General features: G+C 35.8%; 1 protein-coding gene across 2 annotated transcripts; it reads left to right on the forward strand.

Annotated features, from left to right (window-relative positions):
* The first annotated feature begins 697 nt into the window (after positions 1–697).
* LOC117394689 (sal-like protein 3) lies at positions 698–23,213 on the forward strand. 2 transcript variants are annotated; one of them, XM_033993140.3, is made up of 4 exons: positions 701–2,147; positions 13,740–16,727; positions 16,944–17,287; positions 20,258–23,213. In XM_033993140.3, exons 1-4 carry the CDS (start codon positions 2,063–2,065, stop codon positions 20,687–20,689), a joined length of 3,849 nt encoding a protein of 1,282 aa, XP_033849031.2. In that variant the 5' UTR covers positions 701–2,062; the 3' UTR covers positions 20,690–23,213. The 2 variants fall into 2 exon arrangements, with proteins under 2 accessions (XP_058868733.1, XP_033849031.2); XM_059012750.1 differs by lacking the exon at positions 16,944–17,287 and having other exon boundaries at positions 698–2,147; positions 20,258–20,430.
* The last annotated feature ends 504 nt before the right edge of the window (positions 23,214–23,717 follow it).

The following is a 23,717-nucleotide window of genomic DNA, read 5'->3' on the forward strand; positions in this document are numbered from 1 at the left end:
AGAAAAAAATAACACGCAGGAATGTAATTTGCTTTTAATTCGGAACACTTATTTGTTAAAATACATTTTATATTTTAAGTATGGAAAAATATGTAATGGGGTTCGTGTCTTACGTTAGTTTTAAATATAGAATGAATTGGGTTACATATTAACCACATCAGTGTTTAAAGACAGGATAAACGTACTCTTATAATTCTCACTCCTTTTTCGGGGTGGGGGAGGGGTGGGGTGGAGGAGTACCGAAAGTATTAAAAGCATTACCATTTCAAATGAAAAATGTGTTTAGTGTTTGCACATACTTTTCCAGATAAAGGCAGTGTAAATTACATTCATATAAGGGGAACTCTAAAAATTACAAGTATTGATAATTAAAAATAATATTTAAAATACATGGTGTAAATGCAGCTATGCAAAAGCGCCCTTCTATATAACGGGATTTGACATGTAGATTACTTCCTATCTGAGCCTCATAAATAATCTGTCAGTGACACTGCTTGCTTGCTACACTTATTGTATGAGAAATTAACAAAATACTATTTGAAGAAGAAAATACTGGTGGCATGATATCAAACCTGTTTGAAAAGGTGAAGATGTTTCTGTGGGTATGATGGCGCACGGTGAAGATGTGGAATTGTTTAAACAGAAACTGTGTGGTACATCCTAGCGGTCGCTCAATGCAATGCTGGCTGTCCTGTTGTAGGCTGAACTGAAACTTACCGAGTGCTGAGATCACTCGCACACGCAACACACTGCTCTGTCTCGAAGAGGGAGTAAAAGATAAGGAACTACAGCAACATCAAACCTCATATTAACTGTGCTATCTCGCAAAGATTCATCACACACATTCATGACACTTTCATGACCGTCTCATCTGTATCTGGGATTTGGTTTGAAATAATAATAATAATAATAAAAGATATAATCTTAAACAAAAGGACGAGAATTTGGACAGCGACGCGAGGTTACACAGCGCAGCCGACTCTGTAGCAGTGCAAGGAAGGGGAGACCTGGCCCGCTCCGCTCGCAACTTTAGGTGTAGGCTGCTTTTGTTTTTAAATAAAAAAAGGAGAAACTGAAGAACCTAAGGATTGTGGCGATCAGTTGTTCTCAATAAAATAAATCCAGAGTGAGAAGTAAGATAAATATAACATTCTATTGAATTCAAAAGAATTGAAAAGTAATACAAAAAAAACCATTTGCAACCCAGGACTTGTTCTACCCGAAGGACTTTGAGGAAATAAACCATCTCATGCAGAACTGGCAGTAAACAAGAGCTCATACACAGCAGCTGTCTCGTCTCCAGAAAGAAAGAAAAGTATTTACAACCTTCTTCAAAACTTTTTTTTCTTCCAACCAGTGGTCAAGAGGAATTTCAGTACAGAAAAAACTGTAAAAAAGAGAATACACAGAGACACATAGACAGTTTTGAAGACAAGTTAAAAAAAAAAAAAAACACACACACACACACGTGGAAAAAACGTGTCTATGCATTTTATGGGAGAAGAAAAATAAAGCCGAAAAAGAATGAAAAAAAGATGAGCCAAAACGTTCACAATTACAATATAAAAAATACCGTGGAAAATATAATCAATACAAGTACAATGAAATGTGGGATATGATCAAACAAAACAAGTGAGGAAAGAATTGTTAGAATTAACAAGAAGAACGCGACAGAAAAAGAAAAGAACCTGACCTTCCAAAAAGTGAAGAACCTTATTTGCAGAGTGTAATAAGCAGTATTTGCAGTGGTGTTGGAGGAGGTGGAAAGAGAGCAGAGACAGATAGATTGAGAGTGAGACAGCTAATTGCTGAGTCCATCCCTAATTTCCATATCCAGTGTGTGTCCGCTGGACCTCAGCCAATCCCCTCTCACACCACCATTAATCGCAATGCATTATTCACTATCATAATTACATACCGACATGCGCAATCCACACAACAGCAACACCAGCTAATTTCCGTAATTTTGCAACTCGACTATTTGTGAACATTTTTTTTTTTTTTTTTGCTCGCTGCTGATGTATCTGCAAAAAGCAGAAAGAAGTCGCAGCTTACCAGCAGCATGTCGCGCCGCAAGCAGGCAAAGCCCCAGCATCTGAAATCGGAAGAAGAGCCAGCACTAGCTACCGAGGTAGTTTCTGAAGATGGTAAGTCTCTTTTGGTGTTGTGTTGGGGCGGAAAAGAAGGGGTGGGAGATTTTTTTAAACGAATAAACAGGTCAGGAGTAGTTGCACAATTTCTCAAAACGTACAGTGACTTTCCAGATCAAGATCTCTCTATACAAACTTAGCCTCTGACATCCGTTCTATTAGTGATTAGATGTGGACTTCGGACAAAAAGAAGAGTAGTAGAGATATCATTTTGGATAGACAAATACATTTGTTGGAATGGTAAGGTAGGATTTGAAATGTATTTGTTAAGCTTTTTAAAGTTTTTGTTAACAAGTACGTTGGTGTTCATTATGTTATTTACATATCATCTTTATGTTTGTCTGTGTGTCCAGCCCCGGATGGGGGAGATCACTGACTCACTTAGTGTTTTTGATTCTACATAACCAGTACATGCCAACACAAATTATTTTTTAAAAGCAAACACTGGATACATTTATCCAACGCTATAGTATATTCTAAACTATCATTGTGATATAATGACCGGTCAAGTATGTGTGTGTGTGTGTGTGTGTGTGTGTGTGTGTGTGTGTGTGTGTGTTTCGCATGCAAAGCCACGAAAGCAAAATGGTCACATATCAGCATTTTACGGTTTGTTTATTATATGTAAATCATATGATTGGTATGTGAGATGTTAAAACAGTAGTATAAGAAAGTTCAGTTGTTGGCAAAATGGGTTTGTACTATAGTCAGTAGACGAGCCAATCTGCTTATTGTCGGAGTCAGTCATAGGGATAATACTTCAGCCGTATTTGACTTTTAATTGTATTTTAAAAATTATGTATTAACTTGTTTAAACAAACACAATTTATTTGTTGGCTAGGAACTATATTTACGTTTATATCAGATAACCGCATTTATTAATGTAACAACCAAAAAAAAAAAGTGTCTGTGGTTTAAATAGACAGGTTGAAATAGAAATCATAGGCTACGTTTTTTTTGTAAACAGGCCATGGCATTAACAGAAATGTTTTACTTTTGAGTGAAATTACAAGCTATGTACATATTGTTAACCTTAGCATCTACAAGTAGTGTAAAACGAGTGTATGTGTGTGGTCGATTTTTGAGTTTCTAACGATGCAGCTAATAACATAAATAGCGTATTGTTTATTGGTTATATTTTTATAGAACAAGAAGTTTTTCTAGTGTCTTCCAAAATACACAATGTGAAACTGTCCTGGATGCAACTCAACTGTCATTTGAGCAGGTTAGAAATACACGCGTGTAACCCCACATGATAATGAAAAGTAATTAAACAAATGTTTTGATTTTCTTTTGAAAGGGAACAACTACTTTTTATATATATATTTAATAAAATAAATAACAGAAAATCATAAGCCGTACTAAGGGTGCTGCTGTTTTCACATTCATTAAATCGTTGTATGTATTGTATATTCATGTGCAGAATTATGCTTATAAAATAGTGAAAAAAAATGGATGCTTTTCTCTAATAATCCAATATGATTTGGTAAAAAAACAAACAAACAAAAAAAAAAACATATCTTCAGTACAAATCCGTTTTAAAGGCGAGATGCAGTTTCCACATTGTGAAACTTCACGTGAACTTACACATTGCTAGAAAGTAAAGAGAAGGCAAAACAATGGAAAACTTGTTTTGAGCATATCTTTCTTATCTTTGTCACACCAGATTTCAACTGGAGCAGCGCTTAAAAAGAAACGCTTGCATATGGTGGGTTAGATTAAGTGCAAAGTATCTTTTTGTTATGGAAATGCTTTTTGTTTACTTCATCACGTAGAATTTCTCACACTTGGTTTGTTTTGTATTGGCCTCAATGACTACATGATCAGATGAATGGATTTATTTTTGCGGAATGAAAGAGACAGTCTTTCCATTAAATGAGTACACTGCATCCCAGTGAGGATTTTTTAAACGTTATTATTGAGGCTCGTGAATAGCTAAAGTCGGCGCTCACAGCAGCCCCCCCCCCCAAAAAAAAAATAAAAAAAATAAAATGCAATAATGTAACAATTTGAGCATTTGGGCACAGTACATTACAATTACTTGTTTTTTGTGTGTTTAAAAGAATATACTTTTAGCTAATAAATAACCTTCAGACATTTTCTCAAGTTTATTTATATTTATTTCCAAAGCAGACTTCTGAACATGGTAAACCATGTAAACAACACACGCAATGCTACAAATAATTATCTCTGAACTATTTTACTACAAAACAACTGTTATATTGTTTTGTATTTAGTACACTCATAAAAGTACAATTGCACTTTTTCGTGGTAGTATATATTTTAAATGTACTTCTGTGAAATGACTGTCACCCTTGCTTAAAAACAGGCAATATGGGTCACAGTGACATTTAATATTTACTACAGAAGGTTGGATTTTTGTACAAAAATGGGCGACAAAAAAGAGTAACTATAGATTCTTAAAATGGTTAAATTGACTTTGTGTTATTATTGCTATTCAGATTTTCTGTAATAACCAAAACATGTAATTATGTCAGGATGGTAGTTCATGTATCCACATTATGTGAAAAGAGCTTTATGAAACTTCTACCTTATTCTTGATTCCTTATAATGCAATGTTAATATTAGTAAGATTACATGAACTAATTTATGTATATGAACAGCAGACCTATTTATGGTTAAGATTAGACCGTCACAAAAAAACATGTTTGTCTGCTTTAAGAATATTTAAGTAGAAAAAGTGGCAATGGGCCTGTACATTTATTTATTTATTTATTTATTTATTTTGTTAACAAAAATGTAACATGTTTAATCTCACAAAGGGACCTGCAAACTGTGTAATATTGTAATCTATAAGTGTTTTCAAAAAGTGAAGTTGACATTTGAAATTCTTTTGGTTTCTTGCAGTTGGAATTGTAGTATACAACAGTGGTTTGATTAAACCCTGACATCTTTAATTTGGAAGGCTACAGAGAAACTGATTGGAGTCAGGATTTCTTATTGACAGCATGAAGGGCTGTGGCACATAATACATCACTGCAGTTTAATGTTATGCCTTTCTGCAGTTATTGTTAAATTATATGAAACTTACAGGAAACATAGAACTTAAACTTTCATTATGTCTTGCTTATTTTAGAAAGAGAAGACTTGCAACACAAACACGCACACTCAGATGTTTTTAGACAATATCTCACAATGATTTGGATGCCTTGGGCTTCCACTATTGTTAAAATGAAAGCAAACCCCCCAAACAAGAACCTTTCATACATTTAATATGTGCCTTGTGTTGTTTTACAAGCACTCTGTCATTTATTTATGAACAGTATTTATAAAAAGTATACGTAGTTGAATGTAAAGTGAATTCAGAAATCGCTTATTTAGTGCAAAAAGCTTGTGTTTTAAACATTGTTTCTTCTTTTTCATCTTTGGACCAATACGGCTAACACAACAACTGGTTTCCCTAAGGCGAAAGATTCGGCTGCAGTTATTGAATTATGGTTACATCATTTTGTTTTGTATCTTTTATCGTATGTATCTTTAGAGATAATTACTGTAAAATGTGACATCATTTACAGTAAGAATTGTGAAGTTTAAAAAAAGCTTAATGAAAAATCTGCTGCTTTGTAAATGTTTTAGTTCAGAAACATGTCAAATGTACATTGCACTCCTGGTTAAAATAATCAAGCTTTGAAAGGTGTTAAATAAAGTACACTTTGTGTTTGTTGATAATATAAACGTCTACCCCAGATAAAATAACATATTATTTTATTTAATTGATATATTATTATTATTATTATTATTATTATTATTATTATTATTATTATTGAAAGGGTTGTTGAGACTATTAATATATGCACAGGATAACATTTTAAATTATAAAGTATATGTTTTTGAAAACTTTTAATGTTTTATAAAAATAAAAACAGCTATTGTCAAGTAAAAAAATATTAGCATAAGAGGCCCATTGTGCTTGAGAAACAATAGCACATACTGACTGCAAAAATAGAAAGAATTGTTTTCTCAGTCTTAGAAGGAGTGACTGTAAGTGTTCAGCAAACAACAGTGGCCGAATGGTTTAGGGAAGAAACCTTTTTTGAAACTGTCACCTTCTAGATGCATCATTTCATCTCAGAAGGACAAACAGAACTGCTATTTGTACCAGATGTCCTTTAGTTATATGAAAAGCATATGAAATATTTTTGAATCGCTTCAATTTTCTGTAGAGACAACAGGTATGGATTTACATTGTAAATTGCCTAAGCAGGTTGATAGGTTGACTATATGTTGTCTGTGAGTAGAGAAAGCTGGCACAAGTGGGTCAGGTTTCGTTCTGCATTTCTAATGCCTTAGTAGTTTTGCAGTCGATCACAGGTGTTGCCATTGAGATGTTATCTCTTTGTTTAAGTCTTTATTTAATTGATGCAGTGAATAAAGGATATATTCCTTAATTGCAGCTTTGTTGTCAGAATTCATAAATTGTTGATTTATTGTTTTCTTTAACTTTTTATGTACTGTATTTTACATTCACAAATTAATTAATCTGTTTGGTTTGTATGTTATTTTTTTAATATTTGAAAGACTGGTGTTAGATTACTGGTAAGTCAGGGCTGGAGCCAGTCACACCTTTTGTTACGGGAAGTCTAATGTACATTTAAGCTTTGCTACAGGAGGCCATTACGTGTAACATTACCTTCATAAATCTAACAAGGTCATTTTTATTTAACCTTTTCCCTGTGCTTATTGATAACATATATAGGGATATGGAATACACTTATATATAGCAGTACGATTATTTTGATACATTTTGCTTTTACTGATTAACAAGTTTTCTGGCTTATTGAATGTTTGTAAAGTAGCTTCAATGGCATTTCTTTTACTTTTAGAATTAATTAAAATGTATAATGTATTGTTGATACTGTGTTAACATTATATTGATAAAAACACTTTCAATTAATCTAAATAAAAAATGGTTCTGTACTAAAGAAATACCCCATACATTTAGGCAAAATGTAATTACTGTATTTTCTCCTACATTATGCAAAAAACAATTACCTGATATTCTCTGTTACCTGAATGTGATGATTTATTTTTAATATCTTGCTCTAATTTTAAAAACACATTCACTCATCCATACAGAGTGAAAGATGAAACAGAGTTAAATGTGTTAACATAGGCTTCACGAGAAGAATTAAACACAAATTACAGCTGTTATTTTTTTTACTTTAGAACTACCGATGAATTGTAGGGTTTGTCACTATTTAAACTCTAGAGTTGATTTGACCTTTTGTATGTCCCTTTTGTATTAGGTCTGCATTGTTGTCAAATGTAGCACATTAGGGTCCTTTTGTTTGGTGTCCCTGAAAAGGTGGGATTGCATGGAGTGCCAACAAGCTTCCGATGGTCTATCCCTCAGGGTGGGCAGTCAGAAGCGCTTTATCAGAGGTTGCTGACTTAACCTTTGCCTGCTATGCCCTGCTAGGGGTGGCCAGTAGATGTCAAGTTCATAATACAATTAGTACATCTGTGTGGTTGACCTTGGCAGCACAGCTAACCACTGTTCTGTTAAGTGTTAACACTGATTTTGAGTGTTAACTAGAGATCCCTGTGAGTTTGCTACATGCTATGCAACCTATCAAACGCCCATCTGCATCAACAAGTATTTACAATCCTTAGGAAGTTAAAAGATATTATGAAGTCCTGCAATTTCGAACTATCCTCATTTAAATGCTGGACACATTATTAAGGCTTTTTTGTTGTTTTCATTTACATATTTATTTTCGTTAGTACAAGGTACCTGACAGGAATTTGTAATTTTCCAAAGTAATGTGTGATTGTGTGATTTGTTTCTAACAATCATTAATATACAGGGTATGCCATTTTAAGCTAATTAAAAAAAAAAAAAAGAAACGTTAGGATTTCTGTTTTTAAAGTAGGGCATTTATCACTCTTCAGTGTAATATATAGCTTATTAGAATGCCTATGGTTCATATTTAAAAATCACAGAATGTAATTGTTATTTCTTTATGTATTGTAAATGCTATCCATTTGTCACTGTAGTTACATTTCTTTTAAGCACTGAGGTAGGCCTATATCAAAACATCTTTTTTAATTACTTTTAGAAAACTTCAGCTGTCATTTGAAAATGTAGTCAAACCAAATTCTGTGTGTAAAGTACTTCCAATAGATCCTCTATTGTTTATTTAGCAATGGAAAACTTCGAGACTGTAATAAATGTAATAATAACATGGCTGCTCATTGTTTCCTTTGTGTAGCTCTGTTTGGTTATTTTCTTCATGCTTCACCATTTGGTAGAGACCTTAGGACCACCCACTTTGATGTGCCAGAGATGCTTGTAAGAAGTTGGCTCAAAGAACAATAGGATGGCTCTTTTAATTATAGTTGCTGTGCTGAAAGCATGCATAAATATGACACCCAATTAAAACTACTAATCAACATGATGTCACCCCGAACGCGCTACAAAAGTTTCATTATTTAATATAGTATCATACGCTGAGAGTACAAACAAATCATGAGTGTTTTAGCTGTTCTGCATCTGCATATGCACACAAAGCCACCACTGTTGGTGTCGAAATAGAACTGTACTATACTCATTAAAAGTGCATGTCCATGAAATAGAGAACTATTGGTGGCTAAACCACAGGTGCTAGTTGGAATACAAATGCTGAGATTTGGCCCATCAAAATAAGTGTGCTGGGTTAGTGATATAGTCAGTATACCAAGAGTGCCCTCCACTGTTCATCGTCTTAGTAGCAGCCTTCACAAACTGAAGAGAGGTGGATAGACTGTCATTCATTCAGGAATTTCTTCTACATTGTTAAACTCAGCAGGTGTCCCTATTTGTCTCCTTCCGTCTCACTTGGTCAGTGATGATTCATCTTTTTAATAGGATTTAAAGAGTTAAAAGGAATTTACTGGGGTGGCACCAATCATTTCTAATAATTTCTAGTAGTCCTGAAATGCAGCGTGTCCTTATCTTGTGGCATGTAACCTGGGAAACACACGTGATCTCTAGGGAGGCAGACTTTTATAGGACAAAAACAGCGTTGTTTAAATGTGCCGGATTTATGTTAGATGCTTTTTAAAACCGTACAGCACTAGGTAATCATTTCCATCTTTATTTTTTTTTTTTTTTTTTTTTTTACAAAGCAAATACATTTTCACAAGCTTAAGTAATAACTCATATATCTAAAAGGCCTAAATACTAAAATACTACAAATATTTAGTACCTGAAGGGTTACATAAAACAAAAGAAAAAATAATACCAATGTTTATTTGTTTAAAATATTTTTATGTTGTGTGGATTACTAAAAAAATCATTATCTTGCAAGTCAGGTATGTAATTTTACATTGCGGTATATATGTACAACTAAAATACATTTTTATGTAAAAAATATACAGTATATATATTGCAGGATATATTGGTTGGCTTTAATGAGTAAAGTATTTGAGTGAATAATTTCACCATTGTGATGTAAGCACTATTTTATCAACAGGGAAAGATATATTAATATTCTTGCTCTAAAGTTTACTTGTGAATGTCACAAGATTTAGCCTTCTAACATATAAATAATAATGAGTGAAAACTATGTATTTGTGTTGGTTGATTAGTAAAAGCTCCTCACTAACATAACTATTTATCATTTTTAATTTTACAAAACGTTGTAGAGGGGTGCTGCAAATGTTAAACTGATAGGTAAACAATAGAAAAATATCTTGTCATTCCACACAACAACATTTTATACATTAGAACATCACCATAAAATGAATACATTTTGCCCAAAAAATGTGAGAGGCCCTATTTTCGAAAATGTTTTCGAAACAGATTTGGCAATTAAATCTTATACTCAAATCTTATACTCAATTAAATCTTTTTTTTTTCACAACACAGAATGCAATAATATATATAAGAATCACAGCATTTATTTATTAAAACCAACCAACATTTTTACCCATCTAAAGACCTAAATTGATGGTGGTTAATTCACACAATATAATAGCTACAGATTCACCTCAAAGTCCCTGTTTTACTTTTAACACCAAAAGACATAGATAGTTCCAATGGTGTTATTGTTTTGTTGTTTTATTAAGGTAAATTAGCTTATGGGTTATAATATTTTTAATCATAAGTACTGCAAAATATAATTTCATTTTAAAGAAATGAAACAGGTAGTAGACGCTTGCAATGACAAACAGATTTGTTTTATTTTGTAGTGCCTATTAAATTAATGCAAAAGATTGATTAGGAGACTGTAAATAACATGATGGTATGTTTTATATAATAGTATGGGTTACTCGTTTTCATAGTCTGAAATAAATCATTTACAAGGAGTATTATTATGCATGGCAATATAATGACAGTAGTGGTGTATGCTTCACCGCATGCTTTCCACTGTTTTGACAGAAACAAAAATCAAGAAAAGTAATGTGCATGTTAATAATAAATCCACCCTTAACCATTCTTACTAATTTACACTGACCTTTTAACCCTTAATTATGCAAATTTGCAATTTTGTCAGTTGATCATTTAAGGAGATTTGTGTTTACAGGGATGTGTGTTTTGCCATTTTCAATACTTGTTTTGCTTTGTTTGCTGTGCATGTCATAGAAATATAAATTAGAAGTAAACACTTCACTGTAATTGCATGAAAAGGAAGTAGTTAAACTGGAATATGCAAATATTTACTACAGTGCGGGCCGGGCTTTGCTTCTTGATATGTTCTCAATGAACTTATTTAAATAATTTTGCTTCTTTGGGTTTTAACGGGTTTCCCTCATATACTTTCTCCCAATAGATAGAATGAAAAAATGCTAAATATTTGTGGTGATAAAAGTGCAGATTGATCCTATTTGAGCTTGAAACCCTTGTCTTCTGTTTTTTTTATATATCATTAATTGTCTTAAAGAAGCTGGATTCTGGTTGCAGCTACGACCCTTTGGCAATAAATTATAACGGAGATAATAAATTATTAGGGTAATGAATGATTTACAGACACAAAACTGCAGCAAATGCAAAGAAATGTATGATCGCAGTCAGCATTTATGAAGGAGGATACAGGAGTGTTTTCCTTATAGCATTTGTGGTAGGCTTTAATCAAGGAGAATGATATTAGTGATGACAAATACAAAACCTGTTTTAGGCCTCTCAGCAGACAATGGTAATGATTCACAAAAAAAAATTTGTGATTTCATATACCATTTCTGAGTTCATCTTGTAATACACATTTAAAGCTGCTGATTTTTCACAGATATGTGCGACACATTTCCCAGATGCAAGGAGTAAAATTACGAACCGAGGTATAACAACAACATCAGGTGACAATATTGCATATGTTTGTGATTCCATATATGATTTTTTAATATGTTTTAACAAACAATAAACATTTAAAACTACTGATCTATATCTATCTCACTCACTCTCTCATATGTGTGTGCGTCACTAAAAGTAACTGATTTTCTTGACCTGTCTGACTACATTTGCTGAAGTCATTCGGCTATGGTGTCAACTAGCCACTGAAATAAAGCAGTGATGTTAGTGGAAATGTACAGCATAGCAGCCACCGGCATTAGAATGATTAGGAAACATTCCACTGCCACAGATTTATAAGAATTTATGAAAAGTAAACGTTACTGTAGCTGGGTTTCTCATTCCTGTGCAGCTACATATTTGATCAGGTGTGAATTAGAATTCTGTTCATTAAACATGCTTGTTATTTGGCACATGATGGTAACACTAGTCAGAGGAAGTGGCTGCCTACAACTGTAATTAAACATGTGTAACCAATTAGTGGGTTTTCTGCTATGGTACTAGCATGTAATTTGTCCTTTTTTTGTAAAGAAGAAGAAAGAAGTTAGAAAATGAGTCTGACTAGACGCTATTGGTAAAAAAAAAAAAAAAATTAAAAAAAAGATCTGAGGAAAATTGCTGGGTGAGAAAAAAAAAATCAAGCTGTTGAGTAAAAAAAAATATTCCATGTACATTTTTAAAAAAATGTGAATTCTGTTATATGTCCACTGTCCTTTATCTTTAGGAACTGACGTATAATAATGCAAGGGAAAGGCTGCCCACACGGATACCATAAATAGCTATATGGGGACATTTTAAATGCAAATTTCCACATGCAAACATCTTTATTGACATTGAGATTTATTAATACCTATTACTTAGAAAAGTATGTACGAGTACCTTACGCAAAATTGATAAATCAGGATTTAATTACGTGTGCGACAATTCTAAACTTTATGTGTACGAACAAATCAAGTTATTTTTTCACACATGAACGATAAATATAGGCCCTGGACATTAATCCACTGGAATGGTTGAACATTCACAGTGGCTCACTTAAGTACATGGCAAAACTTGCCAAGAATGTTTTGTGTGTTGTGGGAACAAGTATCCCTTCAGAAAGCTTATTTAGCACCATTGGAGGCATTGTCACTGCTACCAGACATCGACTGCTCTGATTATTTACATGCCACAGTACATATGGAGTTCATGTAGTAGTTGCCACAAGAAAATGGAATGTGAGTCTGTAGTAAAAACGCATTTGGGAATACATAAGTAACTACGTTATGGGGTTTTGTTGTATAAGCATTATGTTGATTTTATTTCCTGTTGTATAATGTCAGTTTTTACTGACTATCTCATTAAAGTATCTATGTGATGTGACTTTTTACGTATGTATTTATTTATTTTACTGTAGAGCTTTTAAAAAAGTTAATGCTTAAGGTCTTAGGAGTATGCAGTGTTTTACACATTGCGGTTGTTTCCGACATTGCCCTTGTTCCAACCATTTTAAAACAGAAAAAAGCTAGTGGCTGTAATGTTTTGTATAAAATATATAAGGTGGACCAGCCACATACCATTCCACTGTTTGGACCGGACTTCCTTAAAGTGTACCAGACCTGTAACAGACTTCCATAGATGTGGATCGCACCACTCCTGGCGTCCGGTCTGGTATGCATCCCTAAAGTATAATAAGGCTGCAGACCCAAACAATGTAATCCCAGATTTTAGCTTATTTAATATAGAGGACATTATGTATGTATAACAGTATTAATAAGATTATATTAAGCATGTAAAGACGCTTTAAATAAGATAGTTTCCCTAGCTAGGGAAAGAATTAGGTACCAAGGGCCAGTTTATCATCTCAGACAGTAGTTTAATGCCAAAAAAGGTTACAGATTAGTTTAGCAATGTTAATAGAACTGGCAAAGGCATCTCTTATTCTGTTGGAAATGAAGAAGCTTGATAGTAAAGGGGAATCCTAATGAGTCCATCAAAGGCTTGATTTGTACCCAACAGACAAGGCAGCTGTGAATTATATGGAAATATTGGAAATCAATAGCGTCTATGGAATTTCATTAAGAAGCAGTATCCACAATTGATAGGCCCTCATAATTTGATGGATTGTGCAAAGAAAATGGTTGGCCAGATAGAGAGAGCTAGAATACACACACCGAGGCCTGAAAAGTGTTGAAGCAGGGTTATTTGTACAGAATAAAAACTATCGATTGAAGTTATGTGCAAACCCCCCCCCCCCCCCCTAAAACTTGTAGTGTGAGTTGTGTGTAACTCCGTGTCTGATGTGTTTCTTTTGATTTTTCTAGCAGTCCCACAGGAAGGAGTGGATGATGCAGACAGTGGGAATGAGAGTAGAAGTGGCAGCGAAGAAACACACATTTGTGATAAGTGCTGCGCTGAATTTTTTAAGTGGCCAGACTTCTTGGAGCACCAGAAGAACTGCACTAAGAACCCCCTGGTGCTTATCGTGAATGAGGACGAGGCGGCGCCGGACCCTGAAGAGTTTCCAACAGAGCCTTCCCCTGTCCACAGCTGCCCCAGTGACCCAGCGGAGAGTGAGGCTGCTGAGGAGACTAGTCCGCCAACAGAGAGCAATGAAAGCTCTGAGGTAGTAAAAAGCACCGAAAAGGAAGACGAGCCCATGGAGGTGGAACCCTCGTCCGACAAAGAAGCGCAAAAGGATCCAGGTTCTTCAGAAACCCCTGCTTTTCTACCTCAGCTTCCAAACCCATCTTCCATGACAAACTATAACATGCCAAGCACTAATGTGACTTTAGAGACTTTACAGAGCACTAGAGTAGCAGTTGCACAGTTCTCACAGAGTTCTCGAACTGGTGCAAATGCTGGGGCGACCACCATGGCCATCCCTATGATACTGGACCAACTGATAGCCCTTCAGCAGCAGCAGATCCACCAGTTGCAGCTGATTGAACAAATCCGCAGTCAGGTGGCAATGATGAACCGACAGCCGATGCAACCGCCCCTGAACCCAGCTGTAGCTTCCCAGGGGGCGTCATTGACAACTGTCAACCAACTTCAACTCCCAGGCTTCATTGCTCCTCCACTTCATCAGTTGCCAGCTCCAGTGCTGTCTGCAGTCACTGGACAGGCATCTGGTCCTATCCCATCCACTTTGGATGGGCCTCAGCAACATGTTTCATGTTCAGCTAACCAAGGCATGCCCAACCGCGTATCTGTTTCATCTGAACCAAGCCTGCCCCCAACCAGCTGTAATGTGATTCCGTCTCTTGTTACCCCGTGCACCATCACAAACACAAGCAACAGCTCCACACAACCAAGAAATGCTTCAACCCCTCCCTCAATTGGACACAGAAGCCTCCTCAGCCCATCTTCCAGCTTGGCACTACTACCTCAGAGCTCTTCAAGTAGTGTGATCTTCCCCAACCCTTTAGTTAGCATTGCAGCCACTGCCAATGCCCTAGATCCTCTCTCCGCCCTCATGAAGCATCGCAAGGGAAAGCCACCCAATGTGTCAGTGTTTGACACCAAACCCAGTTCAGAAGATCCGTTTTTTAAACATAAATGCAGGTTCTGCGCCAAGGTCTTTGGGAGTGACAGTGCTTTGCAGATTCATCTGCGTTCTCATACTGGAGAGAGGCCCTTCAAATGTAACATTTGCGGGAACCGTTTCTCCACCAAAGGAAACCTAAAGGTTCACTTTCAGAGGCATAAAGAGAAGTACCCTCACATCCAGATGAACCCCTACCCAGTACCAGAATACCTCGACAACGTACCTACTAGTTCTGGCATCCCCTATGGGATGACTTTGCCACCTGAAAAGCCAGTGACAACGTGGCTGGATAGCAAGCCTGTGTTATCAACGGTTCCGAACTCGGTTGGGCTGCAGTTGCCTCCTACTCTTCCAGGCATGGGTAGCTACAGCGATTCTCCAAGTATTACTCCATTGAACAGGTCACCACAAAGGCCCTCTCCCACTTCGAGTGAATGTGCTTCTTTATCCCCAAATCTTACCAACACAGAATCCAATGTTTTAGCAGCTCCAGAATCTCCCCAACAGACCCTTGGTAATTTGGCTCCTCCGGTTGTTAAACCTGAGGGAATTCACCTGCCACCTAGCTGCACAACAAGGCCAGGGGAGAACCTCACCACAACTGGCCAAGCAGTTTTTTCAGCTTCCATCACTACTAGTACTACTGTTACTACAGTTGCTACTACTACAGCAATTGTTACAGAACCCAGCACACCTCCAGCAAGCATCTTCAATCCTGTACTTCCAATGATTTCTGATCAGTTCAAGGCAAATTTTCCATTCAGTGGTCTACTAGACTCTATGCAAACTTCAGAGACATCAAAGCTGCAGCAGTTAGTGGAAAATATTGACAAAAAAATGACAGATCCAAACCAGTGTGTCATTTGCCACCGTGTACTCAGTTGTCAGAGTGCCCTGAAGATGCACTATCGCATTCACACAGGAGAAAGGCCATTTAAATGTAAGGTCTGTGGCCGTGCCTTCACCACCAAAGGCAACCTGAAAACACACTTTGGAGTTCACAGAGCAAAACCACCACTAAGAGTGCAACATTCCTGTCCCATCTGCCAGAAGAAATTCACCAATGCTGTTGTCCTGCAGCAACACATTCGTATGCATATGGGAGGGCAGATTCCTAACACCCCTTTACCAGAGGGTTTCCAAGACAGCATGGACACAGACCTTTCATTTGATGAGAAGAGCATTGATGCCATGAGCAACTACGATGATGAAATGATGGATGAGAACTCCATGGAAGAAGAAGGGGATTTGAAGGAAATGGAAAGCGATTCTTTTAAGCCTTTGCAGTCTTACCCTGGTTCATCACCCACCTCTCCCCCTTCTGTTATTTCCAGCATTGCTGCACTGGAGAACCAGATGAAAATGATTGACTCCACAATGAGCATGAAATATAATTTTGGACTAAAATCTACTGAAAATGGATTCATGGAGAGTGATCACTTGACCAATGACTCTTTCTCGATTGTGGGTGATCTTGAAAGCCAGAGCGCAGACAGTCCTGCAATGTCAGAGTCCTCCAACTCTATGCAGGCCTTGTCGCCTACTCTTAGTAGCTCCGAGAGTCCTAAGTACAAATCACCAGGATTCAACAACCAAGAAGAGCAACAGGAGGTGCATGCTATTGTAAAGTCAGAAAAAGCTGAAACCCCCTCACCCACACCTGAGAATGGAGGCGCACTAGATCTGACAGCCACCCAACCCGGCAGACCCACCATCAAAGAGGAGGTTCCTTTTAGCATGCTGTTCCTGAGCAGAGAACGTGGTAAGTTTAAAAGTACTGTTTGTAATATCTGTGGCAAACCTTTTGCTTGTAAGAGTGCATTGGAAATTCACTACCGCAGCCATACTAAAGAACGTCCATTTGTTTGCACAATCTGCAGTCGTGGGTGTTCCACTACGGGTAATTTAAAACAGCACTTACTGACGCACAAATTGAAAGAACTACCTTCTGAGATATTTGAACCCAACTTTACTCTAGGTCCAAGCCAAAGCACTCCTAGCCTGGTCACCAGCACATCGCCCAGCATGATCAAAATTGAAGTGAATGGTCACAGCAAGCCGACCTCCCTAAGTGAGGGCCCACACTTTCCAGTTGGTATCCAGATTCCAGCTGCACCCCATACGGCGATGAGTCCAGGTATCACTTCCATGCTGGCACCGCCGCCACCGCGCAGGACACCCAAGCAGCACAACTGTCATTCCTGTGGGAAGAACTTCTCCTCAGCAAGTGCTCTGCAGATCCATGAACGCACTCACACTGGTGAAAAACCTTTTGGTTGCACAATCTGTGGTAGGGCTTTTACCACTAAAGGAAATCTTAAGGTATGAAGCTGTTATTTAAGAATTAATAATAATCTGTAAAGCTTTTGGGTCTTGTTTTTTAGTGTGGGAAATTGCCCATGTCTTACATTTACCATGGGAAGGGCAATCTGTCCACAGTGGAAAATATACCCCTTTTGTATTTTTAAGGTTAGGCTATTGGATTTAGAGCATGCTAGAGTAATAAAGTATTATGGGTACATGGTGTCTGGGATAGACACCGGTTGTCATTATGAGAGTATGCTTACATTTATTTTTTAATATTTAGGGGTAGATGTACTAAGATGGGCCAGTCACAGCGCAAACATACCGCAATTTGCATTTTTGTTGCGACAATTTGCAAAGTATACATTTTGTAGTATGTACTAAGAGAAAATATGTTAATGAAAAGAGCCGCAATATACTAATTTAAATATTTGTTGCGTCTTCTTAGCGAGATCTCGAGGATTGCAAGAGTCGTGCGACATTGTTCAAATAAATAGCATGAGATGAGTTGTGGTTTGCTGCAGTGGAGGGTGCCCGAAGGGTAACGTCTATACGTGCAAGGGTGCAAGAATCAGAATAGCATTGTTTTTGTTAAATGTAAACATAATCTGTACAATGCATTCTTTTGTGTCTTCATTTGACCTATTTTAATACTGATATATAAATAAAAATAAAAAAAAACGAAAGGCAGTTTAATCCTATCAGATTCTATAGTGGGGCCCCCACCTTCACCCCCAAAGATCTTTTCAGAATCATACAGTAGCCCCTTGCTAAACCGGACATAAGGAGGTGTTGGGTTTAAAAACAATACAATAAAATCGCACACACATACATTTATAGTGCTCAATGCATTTTAAATATAAATCACTGATGTGTTTTGGGTAGTCTACACATTACATTGTGTAAAAATATAAATCTGTACAGTAGGCCTATACAGCATACAGTACAGTAGTGAAATCAAATGAACACCTAGCACACTTTCTTTTTACTTTAGACTAGGCTACCGGAAACACAAAAGAAATCATGCTGCTGCATGAATAAAATATTATTTTAAATTGAAACTAAATGATTTTAGCTGGTTTTTGTTGTTGTAATTATTATTATTTCTAACTTGGCCTACTTAGTAGCCTAGACAATTAACACAAAATAGATCATAGTCCTATACAGATGCTCAGAATGAGCTGGAGGGAGTGGCACATGTGTGTAGTCTATTGCTCCCAACATGTTGGGGAAACAGAAATGTCACAGAAATTTGTTTTCAAGGCTTATAGTGAAAATTAGGTACCCTGCCTTTAGTGAAAATTAGGTACTTGGGTGTTCACCTCAAAAATGCATTGAGCACAACTAGCAATGCACAAAAGTGGACTGGGAAATGCCAGCAACAACTGCGATTGTTTAAAACATGCTTTCAAAAGTTCTTAACGAATGGATGCAATTGTGTCGCAATTGCCGACAGCTTTAGTACAACTCATTATAATATTTGAGAACCCTCATTTGCACTATCCCCACCCCCTTTTTGCGAATTTATGCAGGAACGGCCATAATTACATATTCATCTAAGGCTGCACCGCAAAGAAAAACTGCTGCCGCAAAGCATTCCCTAAAAAGTCGCTAATAGCGTGGCGTTTGTTTAGTACATTTCACTCAAGACTTCCGACTCGTTTGTAACTGGTTCGCGACTATTGCGACAGGCGCAACACTTTAGTACATCTACCTTTCAATCTATTAGCCTGACCTGCATGACAGAATAAGTTACATCAGTAAAAAAAGCACATATTATTTATCACCTATATAAAGATATCTGGTTTGTTTAATATGTTGTAAAACATTCCAGCTGGTTATATGTTTATTCTGTGATATAAGCTACATTTCTTAATACCAGACACTACCAAAATAATCAAAAAAGTACAAGGTAAAGTTTGTTTGATAATTGAAAATATTAAAACATGTTATTATTTAAATAACTTGCTCATTTTTACAAAACTAGAGCCAAACAATATAATTTGTTTATTTAGCAGGCGCCTTTATCCAAGGCGACTTACAGAGACTAGGGTGTGTAAACTATGCATCAGCTGCAGAGTCACTTACAATTACGTCTCACCCGAAAGACAGAGCACAAGGAGGTTAAGTGACTTCCTCAGGGTCACACAATGAGTCAGTGGCTGAGGTGGGATTTGAACTGGGACCTGGTTACAAGCCCGTTTCTTTAACCACTGGACTATAGAAGTGTCTTAAGCACTGCCATTTTTTTGTTTCTCACCGGAGTGGAATTTTCTCCTTTAAAAAAATAAGAAAAAAATGCAGTAATGCTCTTAAAGCACTGACCACAAGTTATGTATATTACAGCTGTATGTTAACAATATTGAAGTACTCAAACTTGAGTAAGATGAGAAAGATTCATTCTATAGCTGTGCCTTCCTAATAAACTTGACCACTGGTAGTTATAGGGAGACACCTAAATGAAAAAAAGACAAATCCAATATTCCAACCTTAAATGTAATGTTTTAAATCTTTCAAAACTGTCATACCTTAAATACTTTCCAAAACCTTTAACATTGTTGAATGCAAATGTTAAGTGCTCTGTTTGATTTTAAATGTACTATCAGAAACAACAACAACAACAAAAAATAATGTTTCATCCTACCCATTTTCTTGTTAATTCAAAAACAATATTGTTTATACATTTTTGTTATCATCCCTCCTAATTATTACATTTCATTAAAAAATAGAAAACAGACATAATTACCAAGGATAAACAATATGTTTTCATATAATAATCATAAAAAGTAATAATGTATGCTTTCCATAAAAACTGAATTAACCTCTTTACTACTTTGAGATGGTTAACAGTTACATTAGTTGTAACTGTTGCAGATTACCTACTGTTTTAATATGTGACTGATATACACGTCTGCTTTCAACAGTTTTTTTTTTCCTTAATAAGAAGCTTAACGGTTTGAACTTTCTTTCTTGTGTTTTTGAATGTAGGTTCACATGGGAACCCACATGTGGAATAATGCTCCTGCTAGACGAGGGCGCAGACTGTCAGTGGAGAACCCAATGGCACTATTGGGAGGTGATGCCATGAAGTTCACTGAGATTTTTCAGAAGGATCTGGCAGCAAGAGCCATGAACGTCGACCCCAGTTTCTGGAACCAGTACGCTGCAGCTATTACCAACGGCCTGGCTATGAAGAACAATGAAATATCTGTTATACAAAACGGAGGCATCCCCCAACACCCCGTTATTCTTGGCGGTGGTGGAATCCCATCTTTAAATAGTTTCACCAGCGGAATGGACAGGGCACGCACCGGCAACAGTTCACCTATGACTGGTTTTGACAAGACAAATGTAGATATGGGAGGAAATCGTCCATTTTCTAGGTTTATTGAAGATAATAAAGAGATTGGTATTAACTAAAAGACTGCATAATAGCAAAGAAACTGTTCAATCAGTTCTAACTATAAATTCATGTACTATATTATGTACAGTTTTTTTGTTTTGTTAATTATAATATTCAGTATTTGTTAGAAAATGATCTTACTTACCTTGCTTTTGTTTCCTTGCTACTTTACTCATACCAAGAATACATTATTTCTTGGCTGAGATTCGGTTGTCTTGCAAGATATGCATGGTACTTTTTTGGTTTCTACCAGTACGTTTGACTGTTTTGGGGAAAAAAAAATAAATGTTCTGAAATTTAGATTTTTACCCAATGAAGAAGCTCTTCAAAGATAAAAACAAAACAAAACAAAAAAAAACAATGGAATAAAATGTATAAAACAATATTTAAAAAGAGGCTATCCTTGGTGTAGTTTCTTTGCACAGGTACTGTACACTTCAGAAGATTAAAAGGGCCTTGAATTTATGAGACTGAAATGCATTGTTTGACGTTGTTCTGGTATTTTTTCTTCACATGAAGTACAAACTTGAACATCTTTTTATATAATAAACATTTTAATCTTAACATTGTAGTGCCCCATATTGTATTACAATTCATTGTCCAATGTCTTTAGTATTTATAATATTGAGAAAATGCGGGTAAAATAAATAAATAAATAAAACATGTAATAGCCCAACCTTTACTGATCCCTTTTCTAACTGAAGACAACAAATACAATTGATTTTTCCTTTAATAAAGGCAAGCACGCTAAAGTTTTATTGAAAAATAACAACAGCAACAAAACACAAAGAAAAAAATGATTTGGAAAGTTTTATTTGGAAGTCTTACACGTTTTGCTTTTTCTGCCCGTATGGCACATGTATAAGTTTTACATTTTTTTGGATTTTGTTTTTTAATGAGTTACCTTAGCTGCTATTTGAACAGATGTGCTATTACATGGAAACCATTTTAAGAGTTACACTGTACAAAATAAAACATAAAAAAATTAACAAAATTTAGATAAAACTTACTAATATAAATAAAAGTAAATATATGCATACTTTTACTTAATATTTAATAAGTCTAAACTAAATTTAATTTGTATAATTTGGTGGGAATTGTTTCGTTTATGCCTGTGCACTTTTTAAATTATAGGTTTGTCAGCAATTTGTGTTAACCCTTAACAAAGCTATTATGTATTATTTGAATCACTTTTAATCTGTTTTCAAGAAACAGACCTGTATGCCACACTGACAGTGGTTCCATTAATCTAATTAAAGAAACTTTATGTCTGAGCGAAAAAGAAAAAGAAAATAAACTGACTTCTGATTTCTGCAGATTCAGGAAGCGTTGGAGAGAGTATTGTGTAGGTTTGGTTTTTACTGTACATAACTTATTTCCACATACAAAAAGGGATGTCTAATATTATGTATTTGTACAGCACAGCAAGGAAACGTTCCTAGTAGTGTTCAGCTTCCTTCCTCCTTGCTGTTTTGCTATTCTTTGATTGTACTTTGATCATTAAAACCATATGTTTGGTGCGATCATGGTGTTAAACAAAAATCACATAAAAATGGATGGTTTCCACTCTATGATGTTGGGGAGGCTGGGGCTTATTTAAAACTTGAACTAACAGTATATGTTTTGTGTACTACCTCATTTTTTTGCATTAAAGCATCTTGGGCTTGGACAGTTATGGAAACTTCCATCATTACTAAATGTGCAACTGAACTGTGGTATTGTGCAACATGGAAAAGCAGTTGTGTGAGTGCCCCTGCAGAATGATGAAAACAGGAAAGATCTTTTTTTTTATGTCTGGGAATTGAAAATTGACTTAACGTGGACAATCGTTCTAAAACATAAATCTCACCATTGTACTGTAAGGGGATGAATTAATTCTGCCATCGTGTGATTCAGTAACAGAAACATGAACAAAACAACAACAACAAACTATTGACTTTGATAGCTGTATGTTTGTGGAAGAAATCAAGTTTAAAAGACTATTTTCAGTGATGATCAGCATGTCATCACTGTATGTTTTCATCTTTTTTCACCCATAGTGTTGGGGAATTTTGTGGTCAGTTTTAAAGCTTCAAGTTAAAGAAAGAAAAAAATCTTAAGGTGGCTAAATGTTGCTACATTTCAGCAGTTGAATGTTTTTATTTATCTGTGTAATTTTTTTCTGTGTGTTTTTTGTTTGTTTTTGTTAGTATCTGGTACCATGTAGTGTTATCTCTTCTCTTTAAGGAAGTGTACAGGTTTAAGAGATGTAAAGTGTTGTAAATAGGAAGGTTGTTAAAGGTACAGTTAAGACTGAACCCATTTTGTGTTCGGGGTCTGGCTGTTCCTCTCTGCATGGTGAAGAGAGACACTATTTTTATACTGCGATACCATGTGGGGCTGGACGGCCATCCTGAACCAGCTGGGAGTTGTTACCTAGATCCAATATTTTTTATTAGTAAACCTTCTTGGCTTGACACATCTACTGATTGAAATGGATGTCTTAGTCTAGGTTACTATTTTTGTCATATGGAATTGAATAAATTGCAGGATGTAATATTATTTCTGAGGGTTTGGAGTTTTTAAATCAGCTTGTTTATTACTCACATTGTTGTCTTACTACATTTGAAAATGTGCCTTATTACTGTATACATTCTTTTCCATAAAACACCTTGCAAAATAGTTCAAAATCCATTACCAGTAACATACCATTACATTGACACTGCAACATGCCAGAAACAAAGTTCTATGCAAAAACAATAAATCAAAAAATATGTAACAGATATTAGTTATTATGAAAATAATTCCAGATGTCTAAGGACCCACTCACACATGGTTCTGAGTGCAGTTCAATTCGTTTGGAAGCATATATGAAAGCCGTAAAAGTCCTTTTCAGAGTAAGTTTTAAAAATAGGACATAACTGCAGCCATGTGGTGCCTAATATTTTAGTATAAAGCATGTTTTGGCTAAAGAACCAAGAACTGCTCAGAATGATTATAACCACCCTAAAATATTAAGAGAAAAAAATGGAACTAAAAACAAACTATTGGAATTCTGTAAAAAAA

This window comes from Acipenser ruthenus, chromosome 3 (genome assembly GCF_902713425.1).
Source record: "Acipenser ruthenus chromosome 3, fAciRut3.2 maternal haplotype, whole genome shotgun sequence".
Classification (NCBI taxonomy): Eukaryota; Metazoa; Chordata; class Actinopteri; order Acipenseriformes; family Acipenseridae; genus Acipenser; species Acipenser ruthenus.

What these genes read in the sequence shown, in the direction of transcription:
- LOC117394689 (XM_033993140.3), top strand. Translation starts at nt 2,063, where the DNA reads ATGTCGCGCCGCAAGCAGGCAAAGCCCCAGCATCTGAAATCGGAAGAA. An exon ending in CGAGGTAGTTTCTGAAGATG is followed by an intron (nt 2,148 to 13,739) that starts GTAAGTCTCTTT and finishes TGATTTTTCTAG; the next exon opens with CAGTCCCACAGGAAGGAGTG. An exon ending in GTTCCTGAGCAGAGAACGTG is followed by an intron (nt 16,728 to 16,943) that starts GTAAGTTTAAAA and finishes ACTTTACTCTAG; the next exon opens with GTCCAAGCCAAAGCACTCCT.